Source organism: Mobula birostris, chromosome 7 (genome assembly GCF_030028105.1).
Source record: "Mobula birostris isolate sMobBir1 chromosome 7, sMobBir1.hap1, whole genome shotgun sequence".
Taxonomy (NCBI): Eukaryota; Metazoa; Chordata; class Chondrichthyes; order Myliobatiformes; family Myliobatidae; genus Mobula; species Mobula birostris.
The window spans coordinates 174,651,299-174,670,891 of record NC_092376.1 but is presented as its reverse complement, the minus strand read 5'-3'; the positions used below and the strand labels follow the sequence as shown (position 1 = coordinate 174,670,891).

The 19,593-nt window shown below is 45.3% G+C and overlaps 1 protein-coding gene across 1 annotated transcript in view; it reads right to left on the bottom strand.

Annotated features, from left to right (window-relative positions):
• Positions 1–14,871: 14,871 nt before the first annotated feature.
• ltc4s (leukotriene C4 synthase) overlaps positions 14,872–19,593 on the bottom strand; it is a 55,942-nt gene continuing 51,220 nt past the window's right edge. The window contains exon 5 of the mRNA XM_072264117.1: positions 14,872–15,886. Coding sequence (XP_072120218.1) covers positions 15,013–15,886 — 874 coding nt within the window. The 3' untranslated portion in view covers positions 14,872–15,012. The remainder of the gene's footprint in view (positions 15,887–19,593) is intronic.

The window sequence follows — 19,593 nt, the reverse complement described above, 5'->3', positions numbered from 1 at the left end:
TGCTCCTCAAAAGGACAAATGCAAGGAGACAGTACACCATTAAGGACAAGACCCCTAACAGTGTTGTTGAACAGAGAGATCTTGGGATCCAAGTTCATAGCTCCTTGAAAGTGGCTACACAGGTCGATAAGGTGGTTAAGAAGCTTATGGGCTGCTTGATTTTATTAGTCAAAGCATTGAGTTCAATGATCAAGAGGTTCTGTTGCAACTTTATAAAACTCTGGTTAGGCAGCATCTGCAGTATTGTGTACAGTTCTGGTCACCCCACTATAGGAAGGATGTCGAGGCTTTGGAGAGGGTACAGAAGAGGTTTACCAGAATGCAGCCTGGTTTAGAGGACATGTGCTATCCTGAGGGGTTGGATAAACTTGGGTTATTTTCTCCAGAGTGCAGGAAGCTGAGAGGAGATCTGATAGAGGTTTAGAAGATTATGGGAGGCATACATAGGATGGACAGGGAGTATCTGTTTCCCAGGGTTGAAATGTCTAATACCAGAGGGCATGTATTGAACGTGAGAGGGGGTAGGTTCAAGGGGAATGTGAAGGGTAAGTTTTTTACTCAGAGAGGGATGGATGCCTGGTCTGTGCTGCCTGGCATGGTGGCAGAGGCAAATTCATTAGAAGTTTTTAAGAGATGTTTAGATAGGCACATTGATGTAAGGAAGATGGAAATGGTGTAGGTGGAAGGGATTAGTGTTTGGGTGTTTTAGATTTGCTTTTTAGATGGTTCGGCACAACATTGTGGAGCAATTGGCTTGTTTCTGTGCAGTACTGTTCTATGTTCTATGTTCAAAAGGTGATGTCTCAAAAAGGCAGCATCAATCATTTAGGAACACATCACCCAGGACATGCCCTCTTCTCAGTGCTACCATCAGGGAGGAGGTACAGGAGCCTGAAGACCCACACTCAATGTCTCAGGAACAGCTTCTTCCCCTCCACCATCAGATTTCTGAATGGACAATGAACCCATGAACACTACTTGAATACTTATTTATCACTCTTTTTGCCCTATTTATTTAATATATAATCTCTAATTGTAATTTATAGCTTTTATTATTCTCTATTACAATGTACTGCTGGCACAAAACAACACATTTTGTGAAATATGCTAGTGATATTAAAGGTGATTCTGATTATGTTTTAGTTTAATAAACAGGCAGATGTTCATTCACAAGTTGCTGAGTCTGACCAGATGCACAAAGGTTTGCAAACAACTAGTGAATTGTTGAGGGAAATATTTTTAGGGACACTAATCAGAACAACGTCCTGTTTATCAAGACAGCCAGAAATAACTGCCATTTTCAATCTCAAACTTCCTTTCTTCATCATGTTTATTATAACTTACACAATGTGAAATTTGTTGTTTTGCTGCAGTGGTACTGTGAAAAGGCATCAAAATTAGTACAAATTTCAATTTGGAGTATTGTGTGCCGTTTTGGTCACCTACCTACAGGAAAGATGTCAGTAAAATTGAAAGAGTGCAGAGAAAGTTTACAAGGACATTACCAGAATTATAAGGAAAAGTTGAATAGGTTAGAACTTTATTCCTTGAAGTGTGGAGAATGAGGGGAGATTTGATAGAGGTATACAAAATTAAGAGAGGTATAGATCGGGTAAATGCAAGCAGGCTTTTTCTGCTGAGGTTGGGTGGGACTAGAAGGCCATGGGTTAAGGGTGAAAGGTGAAATGTTTAAGGGGAACATGGGGAGGAAACTTCTTCACTCAGAGGGTGGTAAGAGTGTGGAACGAACTGCCAGTGGAAGTTTTAGATGTGCATTTGATTTCAACATTTAAGAGAAGTTTGGTAGGTACATGGATGGGAGGGGTGAGGAGGCTGTGGTCCAGGCACAGGTCAAAAGGAGCAGTCAGGTTAACAGTTCAGCATGTACTAGATGGGCTGAAGGGTCTGTTTCTGTGCTGGTGCACTCCATGATCCTAGTAGTAGTGGTAATGTTGAGTATGATGTTCTTCAAAGAGGTTGCCTTTCAATGGCAGCAGAGGCCAATCCAGGATCCACATGATCTGGGATGTTAGGGTGGCTCTCCTGAATGGAGAATGGGAAGGCCAGTGCATGGGCAGCCACGTGGAACTTGGTAGATCGGGGTCAGAGTCCAGTGCCATGGATTAGACATTGGCCTTGTGGGAAAAGCTAGACAGTGGTAGTAGAGGGTTGTCTCTCTGACTGGAGGCATGTGACTAGTGGTGTGCTGCAGGGATCGGTGCTGGGTGCTTTGTGGTTTGTCATCTGTATCACTGATCTAGATGATAACGTGGTTAACTGGATCAGCAAATTTGCAGATGACACCAAGATGGGGAGTGTAGTGAGGAAGGCTCTCATGGCTTGCAGAGGGATCTGTATCAGCTGGAAGCATGGGCTGAAAAATGGCAGATGGAATTTAATACAGACAAATGCGATGTTTTGCATTTCAGTAGGACCAGCCAGAGGAGTGTGAACGGCAGAGCTCTGAGGAGTGTGGTAGGATAAGGGGATCTGGAAATATAGGTACACAATTAATTGAAAGTGGCATCACAGGTAGATAGGATCGTAAAGAAAGCTTTTGGCACATTGGCCTTCATTAATCAATGTATTGAGTAAAGGAGATGGGATGTTATTTTGAAGTTTTATAAGACATTGGTGAGGCCTAATTTGGAGTATTGTGTGTAGTTTTGATCACCTACCTACAGTAAAGATGTAAACAAGGTTGAAAGAATGCAGAGAAAATTTACAAGGGTGTTGCCGGGTCTGGAGGACCTGAGTTATAAGGAAAGATTGAATAGGTTAGGAATGTATTCTTTAGAACGTAGAAGATTGATGGGAGTTTTGATAGAGGTATACAAAATTATAAGGGGTATAGATAGGGTAAATGAAAGCAGGCTATTTCCACTGAGGTTGGGTGGGACTACAACAGAGGTCATGGGGTAAGGGTGAAAGGTGAGAAGTTTAAGGAGAAATATGAGGGGAAATCTACACGAGAGTGCGGAATGAGCTCCCTGCTCAAGTGGTCCATGTAAGTTCCACTTCAATGTTTACAAGGAATTTGGACAGGTACATTGGTAGTAGGGATATGGAGGGCTATGGTCCTGGTGCAGGTCAATAGGAGTAGGCAGTTTAGGTGGATTTTGGCATGGACTAGTTGGGCCAAGGGGCCTGTTTTGGTGCTGTATTTCTCTGTGACTCTCTGGCTCTATGAACCTATCAACCTGCACTCTAATTTTACCCAGTGACTCGGCCTCCACTGTCACCTAAGGTAGAATTCCACAGATTCACCACCCTCAGTCTAAAGAAATTCCTCCTCATTTCTCTTCCAAATGGACATCCTTCTATTCTGAGTCTTTGCCCTCTGGTCCTAGACTCCCCGACTATAGGAAACATCCTCTCTATATCCACTCTATATTCGGTAGACAAATATGAATTGATTCTGAATTGATTGTGTTTGCACTCTTCATCCACCACTGATAGCTAGGCCTAAGGTTGTTTTAGTCACCAGGACTCTGCCCCGATGAAAGATCTCAACTTGAGAAATCAACCATCCCCTTCCCTCCACAATGCCGCCTGATCTGCTGAGTTCCTCCAGGGGTTTGCTTTGTTCCCTAGATGCCAGCTCCTGCTCCCTCCTGTGTCTCCAATTCTCGGCTGGTTCCAGACCTGCCTCCGCTCTCTGACCCCAATAACCAGCTCCCTTCAGAGTCAGAATTAGGTTTATTATCACAGTCTGATGTGGAGGGGCCGCTGTGCAGGATCAGAAAAAGCAGCCAAGGGTTGTTGACTCAGCCACCTCCATCACGGGCATAACCCTCCTCACCATTAAGGGCTTCTTCAAGAGGTAGTACCTCAAAAAGGCAGCATCCATCATTAAGAACCCTCACCATCCAGGACATGTCCTCTTCTCATTGTGACCATCAGGGAGGAGGTACAGGAGCCTGAAGAAACACACTTAGCATTTTAGGAACAGCTTCTTCACTTTTGCCATAAGATTTCTGAATGGTTCATGAACCATGAACACTCACCATCAGCATGTGCTGTGTTATATGACATCATCATTATGCGCCATGTCACATGACATGAGCGATCACGGTCTTTCCACGACCATGATTGTTCTTGGCAACTTTTTCTACAGAAGTGGTTTGCCATTGCCTTCTCCTGGGCAGTGTCTTTACAAGACGGGTGACCCCAGCCGTTACCACTACTCTTCAGAGATTGTCTGCCTGGCGTCAGTGGTCGCATAAACAGGACTTGTGATCTGCACCGGCTGCTCATACGACCATCCACCACCTACTCCCATGGTCTCACATGACCCTGATTGGGGGGGGGGGGCTAAGCGGGTGCTACACCTTGCCCAAGGGTGACCTGCAGAGCAGCAGAGGGAAGGAACGGCTTACACCTCCTTTGGTAGAGACATGTCTCCACCCCACCATCGTGAACTATTTTGCTCTCTGTTTGCACTGTCGATCTATTGATTATATTCTTATTAGTAAATTTTATTTCTAATAAAAAACACTATCATAGTCATTTTTATGCTGCAAAACAACAAATTTCACAGCATACAGTATGTCTGTGATTTCCTCCAGTATTTTGTGTGTGTTCCTCTGGATTTCCGGCATCTGCAGAATCTCTTGTTTATTCTGAGTTCCTCCAGCATTTTGTATGTGTGTGTTGGGGAGAGAATGTGCCTGGTTGTGGAATAGGACTAATCTTTTGTGAGAGAAATCGCCAGCCTTTCCCAGCGAAGACTTCAGAACCCCATCAACGTGTCGTTGGTACCTGAGCAGCAGATTTGAACCAGGTGGGAGTGAGAACAGTTTGGGTAGGAGGTTTAGACTGGGACAAGTGCTGGCACGTCTCCAGGGAACGGGGCCGAGGGTGGGTGGGGTAACGAGAAGAGGAGTCGGAAGCGAGTGTGTATCCCGCCCAGAGGAAACCAGCTCGGCAGCTAGTGGTAGGGCAGGGCTCCACCCCTGGCAGTGTTGACACAGCCTGGCCTGTTTCCTGAGTTCAGCTTCCTGTACTGCCGGCTATTGAAAAAAGCAGATTGTGCATACTGAACTGAGGATTCTCACAGCTCAGGCACCTGGTTTAACCCCTCACTCCCTCCGAGCAACCGTCCTCGCAGTGGACAACAGCCCAGACTATGTCTGATTCCCAGCACAGAAGCCCCAGAGAACTAGGCACCACGCTGCTGGAACTCAGCAGGTCAGGCAGCATCTATGGAAGGAATAAACGGTTGACATTTAGGTTGAGACTCTTCATCAAGACTGGAAGGGAAGGGGGAAGAAGCCAGATTAAGCAGGTGGAGGAAGTGGGGGGGGGCAGAGTTCAAGCTGCCAGGTGAGGGGAAAAGTGGGTGGAGGGTGAATGGAGAAACTGCGAGGTGATCGGCGGAGGAAGGAATCTGATAGGAGTGTAGAGTCGAACATGGGAGAGAGGGAAGGAGGAGAGGACCCAGGGGAGATGATGGGGAGGAGGTAAAGGAGCCTAAAGACACACACACATATCTTACAAACAGCTTTGCCTCTGCCATGAACATTAGGGGGGGGGTAACAACCCACCCACCTTCCCCTTACCTGTTCTCAACTATCACCCGCCAGCTTGTATTCTTACCCCTCCATCCACTGTCTAAGCCTAGCATTTTCCCCTTCCTTTCCAGCCCAGATGAAGGGTCTCGGCCCAAAACATCAACTGCTTATCCCTCTCTATAGATACTGTCTGACCTGCTGAGTTCCTCCAGCATTGTGTGTGTGTCTCTCCGGATTTCCATCACCTGCAGAATCTGCTGTGTCCCGAGAACACAATCGGGAAGAACAAGGAAGAGGAAGACTTGCATTACCGTAGCACCTTTATTATTCATCGGTCTGTCACTGCATGTGTATTGAGATACGGTGACAAGCTTGTCTTACATACTGCTCATACCGATCAGATCATTACACAGGGCATTGATGTAGAACAAGGGAAAACAATAACAGAATGCAGAATGAAATGTCACAGTTACAGAGGGAGTGCAGTGCAGGCAGACAATAAGGTGCAAGGTCTTAACGAGGTAGATTCCTCCCACAGCGAGACCCTCCCTCAGTACCACCCCTCCCACAGTGAGACCCTCCCTCAGTATCACCCCTCCCACAGTGTGACTCTCCCTCAGTACCACCCCTCCCATAGTATGACCCTCTCTCAGTACCACCCCTCCCACAGTGTGACCCTCCCTCAGTACGGCTCCTAGCACAATGTGACCCTCCCTCAGTACCACCCCTCCCACAGGGAGACCCTCCCTCGGTACCACCCCTCCCACACTGTGACTCTCCCTCAGTACCACCCCTCCCACAGTGTGACCCTCCCTCAGTACCACCCCTCCCATAGTGAGACCTTCCCTCAGTACCACCCCCCACAGTGTGACCCTCCCTCAGTACCACCCCTCCCACAGTGTGACCTCCCTCAGTACCACCCCTCCCACAGTGTGACCCTCCCTCAGTACCACCCCCCCCACAGTGTGACTCTCCCTCAGTACCACCCCTCCCACAGTGACTCTCCCTCAGTACCACCCCTCCCACAGTGTGACCCTCCCTCAGTATTGCTCGTAGCACAATGTGACCCTCGTTCAGTACCATCCCTCCCACAGTGTGACCCTCCCTCAGTACCACTCCTAGCACAATGTGACCCTCGTTCAGTATCACCCCTCCCACAGTGTGACTCTCCCTCAGTACCACCCCTCCCACAGTGTGATCCTCCCTCAGTACCACCCCCCCACAGTGTGACCCTCCCTCAGTACCACCCCTCGCACAGTGTGACTCTCCCTCAGTACCACCCCTCCCACAGTGTGACCCCCTCAGTACCGCCCCTCCCACAGTGTGACCCACCCTCAGTACCTGATGGTAAGACTTCGATCATATTACTGTACGGCTCAGGAACAGACTCTTTGGCCAATAATTCTGTGCAAAACCAGTCAAAAGTAAATCAAAAACACACAAAAACTAATCCCTCCTACCTACGTAATGTCCATATCCCTCCATCTTCCTCATTCCATGTGCCTATCTAAATGTCTCTTAAAAGCCCCTAATGTATTTGCGTTTACCACCATACCAGGCAGTGCATTCCAGGCATCCAACATTCTCCGAGTAAACAAAACTTACCCTCACATACCCCTTGAACCTACCCCCTCTCAGCTTTAATGAATGCCCTCAGGTATTAACATTTCTACCCTGGGAAACAGATACTGTCTGTCTATCTCTGCCTCTCATAATCTTATAAACCTCTATCAGAGGACATGGCTTTAAGGTAAGGGGTGGGAAGTTCAAGGGGGATATTAGAGGAAGGTTTTTTACTCAGAGAGTGGTTTGTGCGTGGAATGTACTGCCTGAGTCAGTGGTGGAGGCAGATACACTAGTGAAGTTTAAGAGACTACTAGACAGGTATATGGAGGAATTTAAGGTGGGGGGTTATATGGGAGGCAGGGTTTGAGGGTCGGCACAACATTGTGGGCCGAAGGGCCGGTACTGTGCTGTGCTGTGTACCCTCTCATTATAGCACATACCCTTTAATCCAGGCAGCACCCTGGTAAACCTCCTGCACTCTCTCCAAAGCCTCAACATCCTTTCTATAGGTAGGGCAACCAGAACGGTATGCAATATTCCAGATGTGGCCAAGACAAAGTTTTATAAAGCTGCAACATAACCTCTTGACTTTTGAAGCCTTGTTAATCACCTTATCAACCTGTGTCACCACCTTCAATAATCTATGACCTTGGATCTTAAGATCTCTCTGTTCAACAACACTGTTAAGGATCTTGCCCATAGCAGTGTACTGTCTCCTTCAAGGTGCAAGACCTCACATTTATCTGGGTTAAACTCCATCTGCCATTTCTCAGCCCATATCTGCAACTGATCTATATCGTGCTGAGTTCTTTGCCAGTCTTCTGCACTACCTACAGCTCCACCAATCTTAGTATCATCCACAAATTTACTAATAGACCCATCTAAATTTTCGTCCAAGTCATTTTCATTTTTAAAGTCTTTTTATTGATGTATAATCTTCTACAGCTATAAAATACAAAAGTTCAACAAATTAGTATATATATAATTAATAAAGCTGAAGAAAACAAAACTTATATATGCTAATGAAAAAAAAAGTATATAAGAAAAAGAAGGAAAAAAGAGAACCCGAACTAACTAAAAAAAAGCCCACTAACTACAAAAGAAAAAAAACCATCAGGAACCAACTCCCAGAGCAATACATCTTACAATCATCTATATATATAAACGAAGACCACCAAATCACATTTATATAACATAAAATTGGAAGGAAACCACATAAATTAATTCATTTAAATGATAATATTTGGCAAAAGAGCCCCACCTTCTCTCAAAATCGAATCAGGGATCAAAAGTTCTATTTCTAATTTTTTCCAGACTGAGACATAACATTACTTGGGAAAACCATTGAATTAGTGTAAGAGCAGAGGTACCTTTCCACTTCAGTAAAATAGCCCTTCTTGCCAACTATGTAACAAATGCAATTACATGTTAGCTTGAAAATGAAATGCCCTGAATATGATGCGGAACTATTCCAAATAGAACAGTCAATGTATTAGGTTGTAAATTAATTTTCAAAGCTTTAGAAATTGTAGAAAATAAAGATTTCCAAAAAGATTTCAATGAGGAACATGCCCAGAACATATGTGACAAAGTAGCTGCTTCATTTTTACACCTATCATGATAGTTGTCTATATTAGGAAATATTTTGGATAGCCTCTCCTTTGTTAAATAATAACAGTGAAGAATTTTAAATTGAATTAAACAATGATTGGCACATATCGAAGAAGAATTAACCATTTTCAGAACTCACAACCAATCTTCATTGACAAAAGTCATATTAAGTTCTCTCTCCCAATCTTGTTTAATCTTTAGTGAGAGGTTATCTTTTTGTAGTAAAAATAAATTATAAATTCTACCAATGGAACCTCTCACTTTCGTCCAAATCAGTTATATACATTTTTCACAAACCACAGAGGTCCCAGCGCAGATCCCTGCAGAACACCACGAATTACAGACCTCCAGCTCAAATAGGTCTCTTCAACCACTACCCTCTGTCTTCTATGCACAAGCCAGTCCTGAATCCGAACAACCAATTCTTCTGGATTAGTCTCCTATGAAGAACTTCATCATGTGCCTTACTAAAATCCATGTAGACAACATCCACTGGCCTAGCTTCATCAATCTCTCTCGTCACCTTGTCAAAAACTCAATCTGTTGGTAAGGCACGACCTGCCATACACAAAGCCATTCTGGCTCTCCCTGATTAGGCCCTGGGTTTCCAAATGCTCCTATATCCTATCCCGAAGAATGTTCTCCAGCAATTTCTCTACAACTGACAAGAGGACTCACCAGTCTGCAGTTTCCAGGATTTTCCCTTGCTCCCTTCTTAGAGATACAACATTAGCTACTCGCCAGTCCTCTGGGACCACACCTGTGCCTAGAGGGGAGACAAAGCTACTGGTCATGGGCCCAGAAATCTCATCTCTTTCTTCCTTTAATAACCTTGGGAAAATCCCATCAGGCCTTGGGGATTTATCCACATTAACACTCATTAGGAGGCCCAACACTTCCTCCTTCTTGACCTCTAAATTCCCTATCATATTTATACACTCAGCACTGATCTCCTGGTCCTCGACATCCTTTTCCTTGGTAAATACTGAGGCAAAGTTCTCATTCAGTACCTCACTCACATTCTCTGTATCCAAGTAAATGTTCCCCTCTTTACCCCTGAGTGGTCCCAGCCTCTCCCTAATTATCCTCTCGCTATTGATGTATGTGTAGAATGCTCTAGGATTGACCTTGATCCTACTTGCCAAGGATTTTTCATTGCCCCATCCTGGCTTTCCTGATTCCCTTCTTAAGTTCTTTTCTGGTTTCTCTATACTCCTTGTGTGCTTCGTTTGATCCTAACTTCCAAAACCTTACATTTTCATCACCTCCCTGACCATATAAGGTTATTTTATCTTTCCATCCTCAACCTTCCTTCTTTCAGGAAGATACCTTTCCTGTACTCTGTGCAATTGATTTTTAACACCCTCCACATGTCTGATGGGGACTTGCCAGAAAGAAATGTGTTCCTAATTAAAGCTTCCTAGTTCCTGCCTATTGCCCTCGTAATTTGCCCTACACCAATTTAAAATTCTCCCACAAGGACTATATCGATCTTTATCTATAGCTATCCTGAAAGTTGAGGAGTTGTGGTCACTGTTCACCCACTGAAAGATCAGTCACCTGGCCGAGCTCATTACCCAACACCAGGTCCAGTACGGCCCCTCCTCTCATTGGACTGTCCACATATTGATTTAAGAAACCTTCCCGGATACATTTAACAAATTAAGCCCCATCTAAACCCCTTGCACTAAGAGATCCCAGTTTATATTAGAGAAGTTCAAGAGACTACTAGACAGGTATATGGAGGAATCTAAGGTGGCAGCTTATATGGGAGGCAGAGTTTGAGGGTCAGCATAACATTGTGGGCCGAAGGGCCTGTACTGTGCTGTACTGTTCTATGTTCTATGTTCTAAGTTGAAATCCTCCATGACAACAACCCTGTTATTTTTACACATTCCCTTAATCTGATTACATATCTGTTCCTCAATGTCCCAGTGGCTATTAGGGGGTCTGCAGTACGATCCCATCAGTGTGATTGTATCCTTCCTGTTCCTGAGATCCACCCAAATGGACTCAGTGTCTGACCCCTCCATTACGTCTCCCCTGAATGCAGCTGTGATATTGTCCCTGTTTAGTAGTACAACTCCACTCCCTCCTTTACCTCCTCCTCTATCTTTTCTAAAACTTTGAAAGCCTGATATTGGTTCCCCTTCAGTTCAGGTGCAACCCATCCATCTTGTACAGGTTACCCCTTCCCCAGAAAAGGTTCCAATGATCAAAGAACTTGAAACCCTGTCCCCTGCACCATCTCTTCAGCCACGCATTCATTTGTACTACCAGCCCATTTCTACCTGCACGGGTCCGTGGCAGTGGGAGTAATCTGGAGATCACTACCCAGGAGGTCCTTCTTTTCAGCCTCTTTCCTAGCTCTATATGCTTACCGTGAAGGACCTCTTCCCATTTTCTGCCAATGTCATTGGTGCCGATATGCACCATGACCTCTGGCTGATCCCCTCCCTCTTGAGAATATCCTGCAGCCACTCTGATACATCGTGGACCATAGCACCCGGGAGGCAACACACCATCCTTTATGGCCAGAGAATCTCCATCCCGTCTCCATAGCTATCGAGTCCCCTATAACTACCCCATTTAACCCTTTCCTTGTGGGGCCTCAGAGCTGGCCACAGTGCCACCAGCCTGGCTGTTGCCGCCGTGGCTCAATGGGTCATCCCCCAGCAGCTTCCAAAGAGGTGTTCTTGTTGCTGAGGGGGAATGGCCACAAAGGAACCCTGCACTGACTATTAATCCCCTTACCTCTCCTAGTGGTCACTCATCTACTGTCTGAAGCCTGTAGTCTGGGCGTGACCACCTCTTCAGAACTCTCATCCACAATAAGTACATCCAACTCCAGCTCCGTCTCCTTGACCCGGTCAGTCAGAAGCTGAAGTTGGGTGCATTTCCCGCAGATGCAGTCATCATGGAAAACCGTCAGCTACCCTGAATCCCCACATCTGACAGGGTGAGAAATCCATCCTGACCACAATGTATTGAAAAAAACAAAAAAACAAAAAAAAAAACAAAACTTCACAGTCAACAGCTGAAAAAATGCTTACCTCTTATCTGTGCCTCAGCTGGCTCCCACCGAAGCCTGTTGAGCCAAAGCCTTACCACTCTAACACTGGTACACTCCAACAATTGCCGTTCCACTTATCCCTACCCTCTTTTTATTTGCTTCTGAGTTTCGGCCTCTAACACCAACACTTACTGTGCCTGAGGCGCTGGTAAAAAGATTGGAAGTACCTGAAGTTGTTCCTTTTTTATTCCCTCTATACAGACCTTCAGTAGGGCTATTACACCGACACTTACCGCATCTGAGCAGCTGAAAAAAGACAGCGGTTTGAGAAGTGAGACCAGTGCATAACCAGATAATGTTTATACACAGACCAACTGCAAATATAGACTGGATCAGCTTTTGGAAGCTAACTGACGGAAACATTCAAAGTGGTGAGAAACTAGAAACTGTCTTACTTACTTAGAACCTCCACCTGTGCTCGCTCAGGCCTGTTCTCACCCAAGCCTGTTGAGCCAAAGCCGGACTACTCTAACAAAGACCCACTCCGACAAAGCATTTCTTAGTGGTGCCGTAAGAGCGGACAAGCCTGCTGCCTTCTCTGGTTCCACAGTTGAAATGTTGGCAGTAGTAATTCAGAGATTTCTTCAGGCTGGCCTGGTTAAAATTTCCTGCAGTGACAGGGAAGACATCAGAGTATGCCGTCTCATGCCTGCTGGTTACAGTGCTCAGCTCCTCCTCTGCCGAGCCTGACGCTGGCCAGACGTGGAATATATACTTCTGACAGGATGATGGCAGGAAACTTCTTCAGCTGGTAAAATGGACAACATTTGATTGCCGAGCGTCCCGGGTCAGTGAGCAGAATTGAGGCAGAACCAGCATGATTGTGCACCACAATGAGTTAATCTGCCCCCTCTGCCTTTAACAGGCTCAGCTGTCCTGTGTTTGTGGTGGATAGTGAGGCCGTCGGGCTGCAGCATTGCAAGCCAAATGGTGGGGACGAGCCATGTTTCTGTGAAGCAAAGTTCACAGCAGTCTCTGAGGGCCCTCTGGTACAGCAATCTTCTCTGAGTTCCTCAATTTTATTCTCTAGAGATGGTACGTTCACCTGCAGGACAGTGGCCTGTCCATCACCAGGGCCACTGCGCAGAATCAGATAAAGCTGCCGAGAGGTGTAGCTGACTCCATCTTGGGCACTAGCCTCCCCACCCTCAAGAACATCTTCAAAAGGCAATGCCTCGAAAAGGTGGCATCCATCATTAAGCGCCCCACCACCCAGGGCATGGCCTCTTCTCATTTCTACCATCGAGGATGAGGTACAGGAGCCTTTCAACATCTCAGGAACAGCTTCTTCACCTCCACCATCAGATTTCTGAAGGGACAATGAAGGCTCACTAATTGTGCTCTCTTTTTGCTCTACTTATATAAGGGGAGAAGATTCAAACTCCTTACAGACAGTGGTGATCATTCATGCTGTAAAAACACTGCGCTAATCTCCATGCTACTGTGCTGCCTGTGCTGCAGAGCAATTATGATGTTCAAAAAGGCATTTGTACGGGTACGTGGACATGGACCAATTTCAGGCAAGTAGGACCGGCTTAGATGGGAACCTTAGTCAGCACAGAAGAGTTGGGATTTATAAACTCCTTCCGTACTATATTAACACACACAAAATGTGTCATACAAAAGCAGCAAGGTAGTGTAGCGTTAGCATCATGTTTTACAGCATCAGCGACCTGGGTTCAACTCCTACTGCTGTCTTGTACGTTCTCCCTGTAGCCGTGTGGGTTTCTTCCACGCTCTGGCTCCCCCGGCATTCCAGAGGTATACGGGTTAGTAGATTAAATGGTTACATGGGAGGAATTGGACGGCACGGGCTCATTGGGCCAGAAGGGCCAGTGGCTGTGATGGGCGTGTGGATGGATATTTGACCTCCAGTTGAGCTTTGGGTCTGGGCTCTACCCACTTCCACATCATAGACAGGCTGAATGAACCCAGGGTTGAGGAATCAAGGGCTTGAGAGCACAGGTTTAAGGAGAGAGGGGAGAGATTTAATAGGAATTTGAGGGGCAACTTTTTGACCCAGAGGATGATATCACTGTGGAAGGAGCTGCCAGAGGAATGGTTGAGGCAGCTACATTAACAACATTTAAAAGACAGGAGGACAGGTCAATGGAAAGGTTTAGAGAGATATAGATCAAACCTGCGGAATGGGACTAGCGTTGACAGCCATCACTATTTATTGAAACAATAACTACAATTTACAAGGACCATTAGCTGTAAGGTGCTGTGGGTTGTGGACATCAAGGGCATTATACTCTTCTTAATGGTAGTGTTTTGCTACTTAGGAAGCTGGGTGATATCAGATGGCAGGTGCGACTTGGACATCAAAAGAAGAATAGGGATGGCAAAAGACACCTTTATGAGAATGAAGAGTATACTGACCAATACTAAACTAGGAATGGCAACCCGTCTCAGAGTACTGAAATGTTACGTTTATCCAGTTATGTTATATGGCTCAGAATATTGGACAATATCTAGTAACATGAGGAAATGAATTGTAGCAGCAGAGATGTGGTTTTTGAGGAGGATGCAAAGAATATCATGGACAAAATGAATATCTAATGAGGATGTCATGAACAGAGCAAACACAAAAAGAAATAATGTATGAGATCATGAAAAGGCAACGTAACTTCATTGGACATGTGATGAGGAAAGAGGAGTTAGAATGCACGGTAATTATGGGAAAGTTTGAAGGGAAGAAAGCAAGAGGAAGACAAAGACAAATGATGATGGAGACAGCAGCCAGAGAACTGGAAATGAATACCAATGAATTGATCCACTTGACCCGAAACAGGAGTGTGTGGGCCATGGCAGTCAAAGCTCAAACTGGGCACGGCACCTGATGATGATGATGAATGGTAGAGTTAGGATCTCAAATCTTATGTAATGGGAAGCAGTGGACGTCAACCTCATTATATTTACGACACTATTAGATGGATGAATAATACACTCAAAATGCTGAAGCAACTCAGCAAGTCAGAAAGCATCTATGGAGAGGAATAAACACTCAGCATTTTAGGCTGAGACCCTTCACCAGGATTTCTAGCATCTGCAGAATCTCTTGTATTTAATATCCATACTCTATTACTCTGTGATTAAACAATTTATTTCAAAAATCACCATTAATTGCCCCTTAGTTCACCTTAGGTTGTGAAAAAGGAGAAGACTTAGCATCTCTACACGTTAATGTCTCACCAGTAAGTCATCCTACCATTAGAGGGCGTGTTCTAGTACCAGGTTGTGCGAGAGTCAGATCCTGGATCGACGTTTCAAGGGACAAGTTCCATTTGATTCCTCGACCAGCCTGGGTCTGGCTCTAGGCCGACGTTGCCGTGGTGTCCTGGGCTGCGGCTCTGGTTCCAGCTCGAGCTTGCAAACTTTTGGCGAGGACTTGGTCTTTGGCGACTTTGGGACCACAGGTCCCACAGGCGGGAGGCTGTACAAACTTGCCCTCAGCTTGGCCCTCGCTTGTGATGCCCGTCTCATTGGGCAGACTTTGGGCTTGGTCTCTCCTTGACGCCTCTTAGTGGCAAACTTGGGGGTCACCTCTGCAGAGAGGTCATCCTCATCTTCTAAGTACCTATCTGTGGTTAGGGTAGGATACAGCAACTCAGCAGTTTCCAGGGCTTCAGAATCCAAATCCAGCTCGTATTGGTGTGGAATTTTCTTTAGACTTACTTTCTTCTCCTTTTTCTCCACCAACTCCTCCTCTTTCTTTATCTCCACCTCCTCTTCTTCCTCTTCCCCTTCCTCTTTGTTCACCTGCTCTTCCTCGGTGTTCTCCTCCTTGTCCTCCAGCATGATGAGATTGGCGGTGGCCTCAGTTAGCATGTCCATAGTCAGTTCCAGCCTCAGCTGCAGCATGTTGTTCTGCTCCTGGAGAACCTTGTTCTTCTCCCGGATACCCCTCAGCAGTTCACCCTGGTTGGAATGGAAGAAACCCCCCTGGAGCTGAGGAACCCACCGGCCCTTCCTGAAACTGAACCTTTGTCCGGAGATCTGCATGACCGGGGGCTCATGCTCCAACCCCAACTCAGCGATCCTGCGGTCATAATCCAACAGGTAGAGGGAGGAGACTGGAGCATGTCTCCGAGCAGGACTCTTCCTGGGGTGAAACTTGCATCTGCAAGGCAGAGGGTGATGCTCAAAAAAAGTCTTAATCTTTCTACGGAATCTTCTAATTTTGTAGATCAGCCTTTCCATTTGACGGAACTACACAAGTAAACATTGGAGAATTTTAAGAAAGATTAGCTTTATTGGTGACATGTACATCAAGATGTGTCATTTGTGTTAGTGACCAACACAGTCAAGGATGTGCTGGGAGCAGACTGCAAGTGTCACCACACTTCCAGCACCAACACAGCACGCCCACAACTCACTAACCCTAACCCGTATGTCTTTGGAATATAGAAAGAGATCCATGTGAACACAGGGAGAACATATAAACTCTTTATAGACAGTGGCAGGAATCGGGTGATTGCAGATACTGTAACAGTGTTATGCTAACCGCTAATAATATAGCGTGGCCAAGTGGTTAAGGTGTTCGTCTAGTGAATTGAAGGTCGCTGGTTCGAGCCTTGGCTGAGGCAGCGTGTGTGTCCTTGAGCAAGGCACTTAACCACACATTGCTCTGCGACGACACCGGTGCCAAGCTGTATGGATCCTAATGCCCTTCCCTTGGACAACATCAGTGGCGTGGAGAAGGGAGACTTGCAGCATGGGCAACTGTGTCCTGGAAACCTTCCAAGGCGCAAATCCATGGTCTCATGAGACTAATGGATGCCTATATAATAAAATATCAATGCCACCCTCCTTAGAAATATCAACCCCTTGGTTCCAGCATCATCCATAATCTTGAACCCCGACAGCGATCACTGGCACTGAAAGCATTACGCTAACCACTATTCTACCATGTCACTGTACAATTTATGTATGATGGTATATTTTTACGTATCTTCTGTGTGTTGACTGTACCTATGTGCCTGTGATATTAAACGTAGACCATCTAACAGTTCAGTACGGTACAGGACCTTTGGCCCATGATGATGCGCTGAGCTTTTATCCTACTCCAAGATCAATCTAACCCTTCCCTCCCACATAACCCTCCATTTTTCTATCATCCATATTTCTATCTAAGAGTCTCTTAAAAATCCCCAATGTATCTGCCTCTATCAGCACCCCAGGCAGTGTGTCCCACACACCCACCACCCTCTGTGTAAAAACCTACCTCTGACATACCTCTCCATATTTTCCTCCAATCACATTAAAATTATGCCCCCTCATATTAGCAAGTTACACCATGGAAGAAAGTATCTAGCTGTCCCCTTATCTTGTACACATCTCTCAAGTCACCTCTCACCCTCCTTCACTACAGAGAGAAAAGCTCTAACTCACTCAACCTATTCTCATAAAACACGCTCTCTAATCCAGGTAGCATCCTGGTAAATCTCCTGTGCACCCTCTCACAAGAGGTATAAATAGATTTCTAAAGGCAGCAGCCATTATTAAAGACTTTTTCGATTCAAAGTGAAAACAAATTTCTACAAATTGGTCTGAATTACAAATATAAAACACAAAATAATTGATTTAAGAGTTCAACCCTTTCAAGTCAGTATTTAGCAGATGCATCTTTGGCAGCAATTACAGCCTTGAGTCTGTGAGGATACGTCTCTATCAGCTTTGCACATCTGGGCACCAATTTTTCCCCATTCTTTACAAAACTGCTCAAGCTCCTTCAAGATTTCATGGCGATGGTGAGTGAACAGCCCTTTTCAGGTCCAGCCACAAATTCTCAATTGGATTGAGGTCTGGGTTCTGATCTGGCCACTCCAGGACATTAACTTTGTTGTTTTTAAGCCATTCCTCTGTACCTTTGGCTAAGTTATGCTTGGGGTCATTGTCTTGCTGGAAAAGAAATCTTCTCCCAAGTCACAGTTCTCTTGCAGATTGCATCAGATTTTCCTTCAGGATTTCCCTGTATTTTGCTGCATTCATTTTACTCTCTACTATCACAAGCCTTCCAAGGCCTGCTGCAGTGAAAAACCCCCACAGCATGATGCAGCCTCCACTATACCTCACAGTAGAAATGGTGTGTTTTTGATGATGTGCACTGTTTGGCTTACCCCAAACTGCATTTAGTCTGATGACCAAAAAGCTCAATTTTGGTTTTTTCATAACAGAATCTTCTTCCAGCTGACTTTAGAGTCTCCCACATGTCTTCTGGAAAACTCTAGCTGAGATTTCATGTGAGATTTTTTCAACAGTGGCTTTCTCTTTGCCACTCTCCCATAATGCTGTGACTGGTGAAGCACCCGGGCAACAGTTGTATGTGCAGTCTCTCCCATCTCAGCCACTGAAGCTTGTAACTCCTCCAGAGTTGGTGGCCTCCCTCACTAGTCCCCTTCTTGCACGGTCACTCAGTTTTTGAGGACGGGCTGCTCTGGGCAGATTTACAGCTGTGCCATACTCTTTCCATTTCTTGATGATTGATTTAACTGTACTCCAGGGGATATTCAGTGACTTGGAAATTTTCTTATATCCATCTCCTGACTTGTGCTTTTCAATAAACCTTTTGCAGAGTTGCTTGGAGTGTTGTTTTGTCTTCATGGTGTAGTTTTGCCAGGATACTGACTCACCAGCAGCTGGACCTTCCAGATACAGGTGTATTTTCACTACAATCAACTGAAACACCTTGACTGCACACAGTGATCTCCATTTAACTAATTATGTGCACCAGTGATAATTTGGTGTGTCATATCAAGGGGGGTGAATACTTATGCAATTATTTTGTGTTCTATATTTGTAATCAATTTTGATCACTTGGTAGAGATCTGTTTTCACTTTGACATGAAAGAACTTTTTTCTGTTGATCAGTGTCAAAAAAGCCAAATTAAATCCATTGTGATTCAATGTTGTAAAACAATAAAACATGAAAACTTTCAAGGATGGGTGGGTGAATACTTTTTATAGGGACTATACATCATATATATTTACTGTTCTTGATGTACCTTTCTTTTCTATATTATCAAGTATTGCATTGCACTGCTGCCACTAAGCTGGCAAATTTCACAACATCTGCCTGTGATGTAAAACCTGATTCTGATTCTATTCAGATTTATATTCTGGTTTCTTAGATTTTTAAAGCTGGGGGTGATAGTGGGGATAAGCTCCCACTACCTATTAAATGCTCCCAATGGTGTGTGTCTCAAATAGCCCACGACAAACAGGTCCAGCTCCTGGCCTTAGTAGCTACTGACAGGAGAAGGAACAGCTGCGGGCTACTGGTGCCTTAACACCAGTCGTTTCAGGCATCAGCTATGCCCAGCAGTTCATCTTGGAGAAAGGAAACTCTGATCTCAAACCACTGCCTTGTGGCTACACCCATTCATGGGGAAAGCCTTGGGAGTAAACTGCGAGGGAAATTCTGGAGTTGGAGTCGCTGAGGCAGTCCTACATTGAGTTCAACGCTGACAGGCAACTCCTGCAACACTGCTGGTGCCAAATTGTATCGGTCTCTACCGTTCCTTTGGATTCATCGGCTGCGTGGAGAGGGGAAGCCTGCTGCCTGGGCAACAGCTCGCTCTCCATATCGTACTGTCCTGGCTTGTGTATCATGTAGACAGCTGGAATGCAATATCTATGGCTGACGCCAACCAATGGAGGGTCTCAGGAATATTCCCCGTTGAATGTATCTTTGTGCCTGTGATGTTGCTGCAAAAATGTTTTTAATTGAAAACCCAAAGTTGAGTTATAGAGTCATAGAACGCTACAATTCAGAAACAAGTCCTTCAGCCCATCTAGTCTGTGCCAAACCATCAATCTACCTAGTCC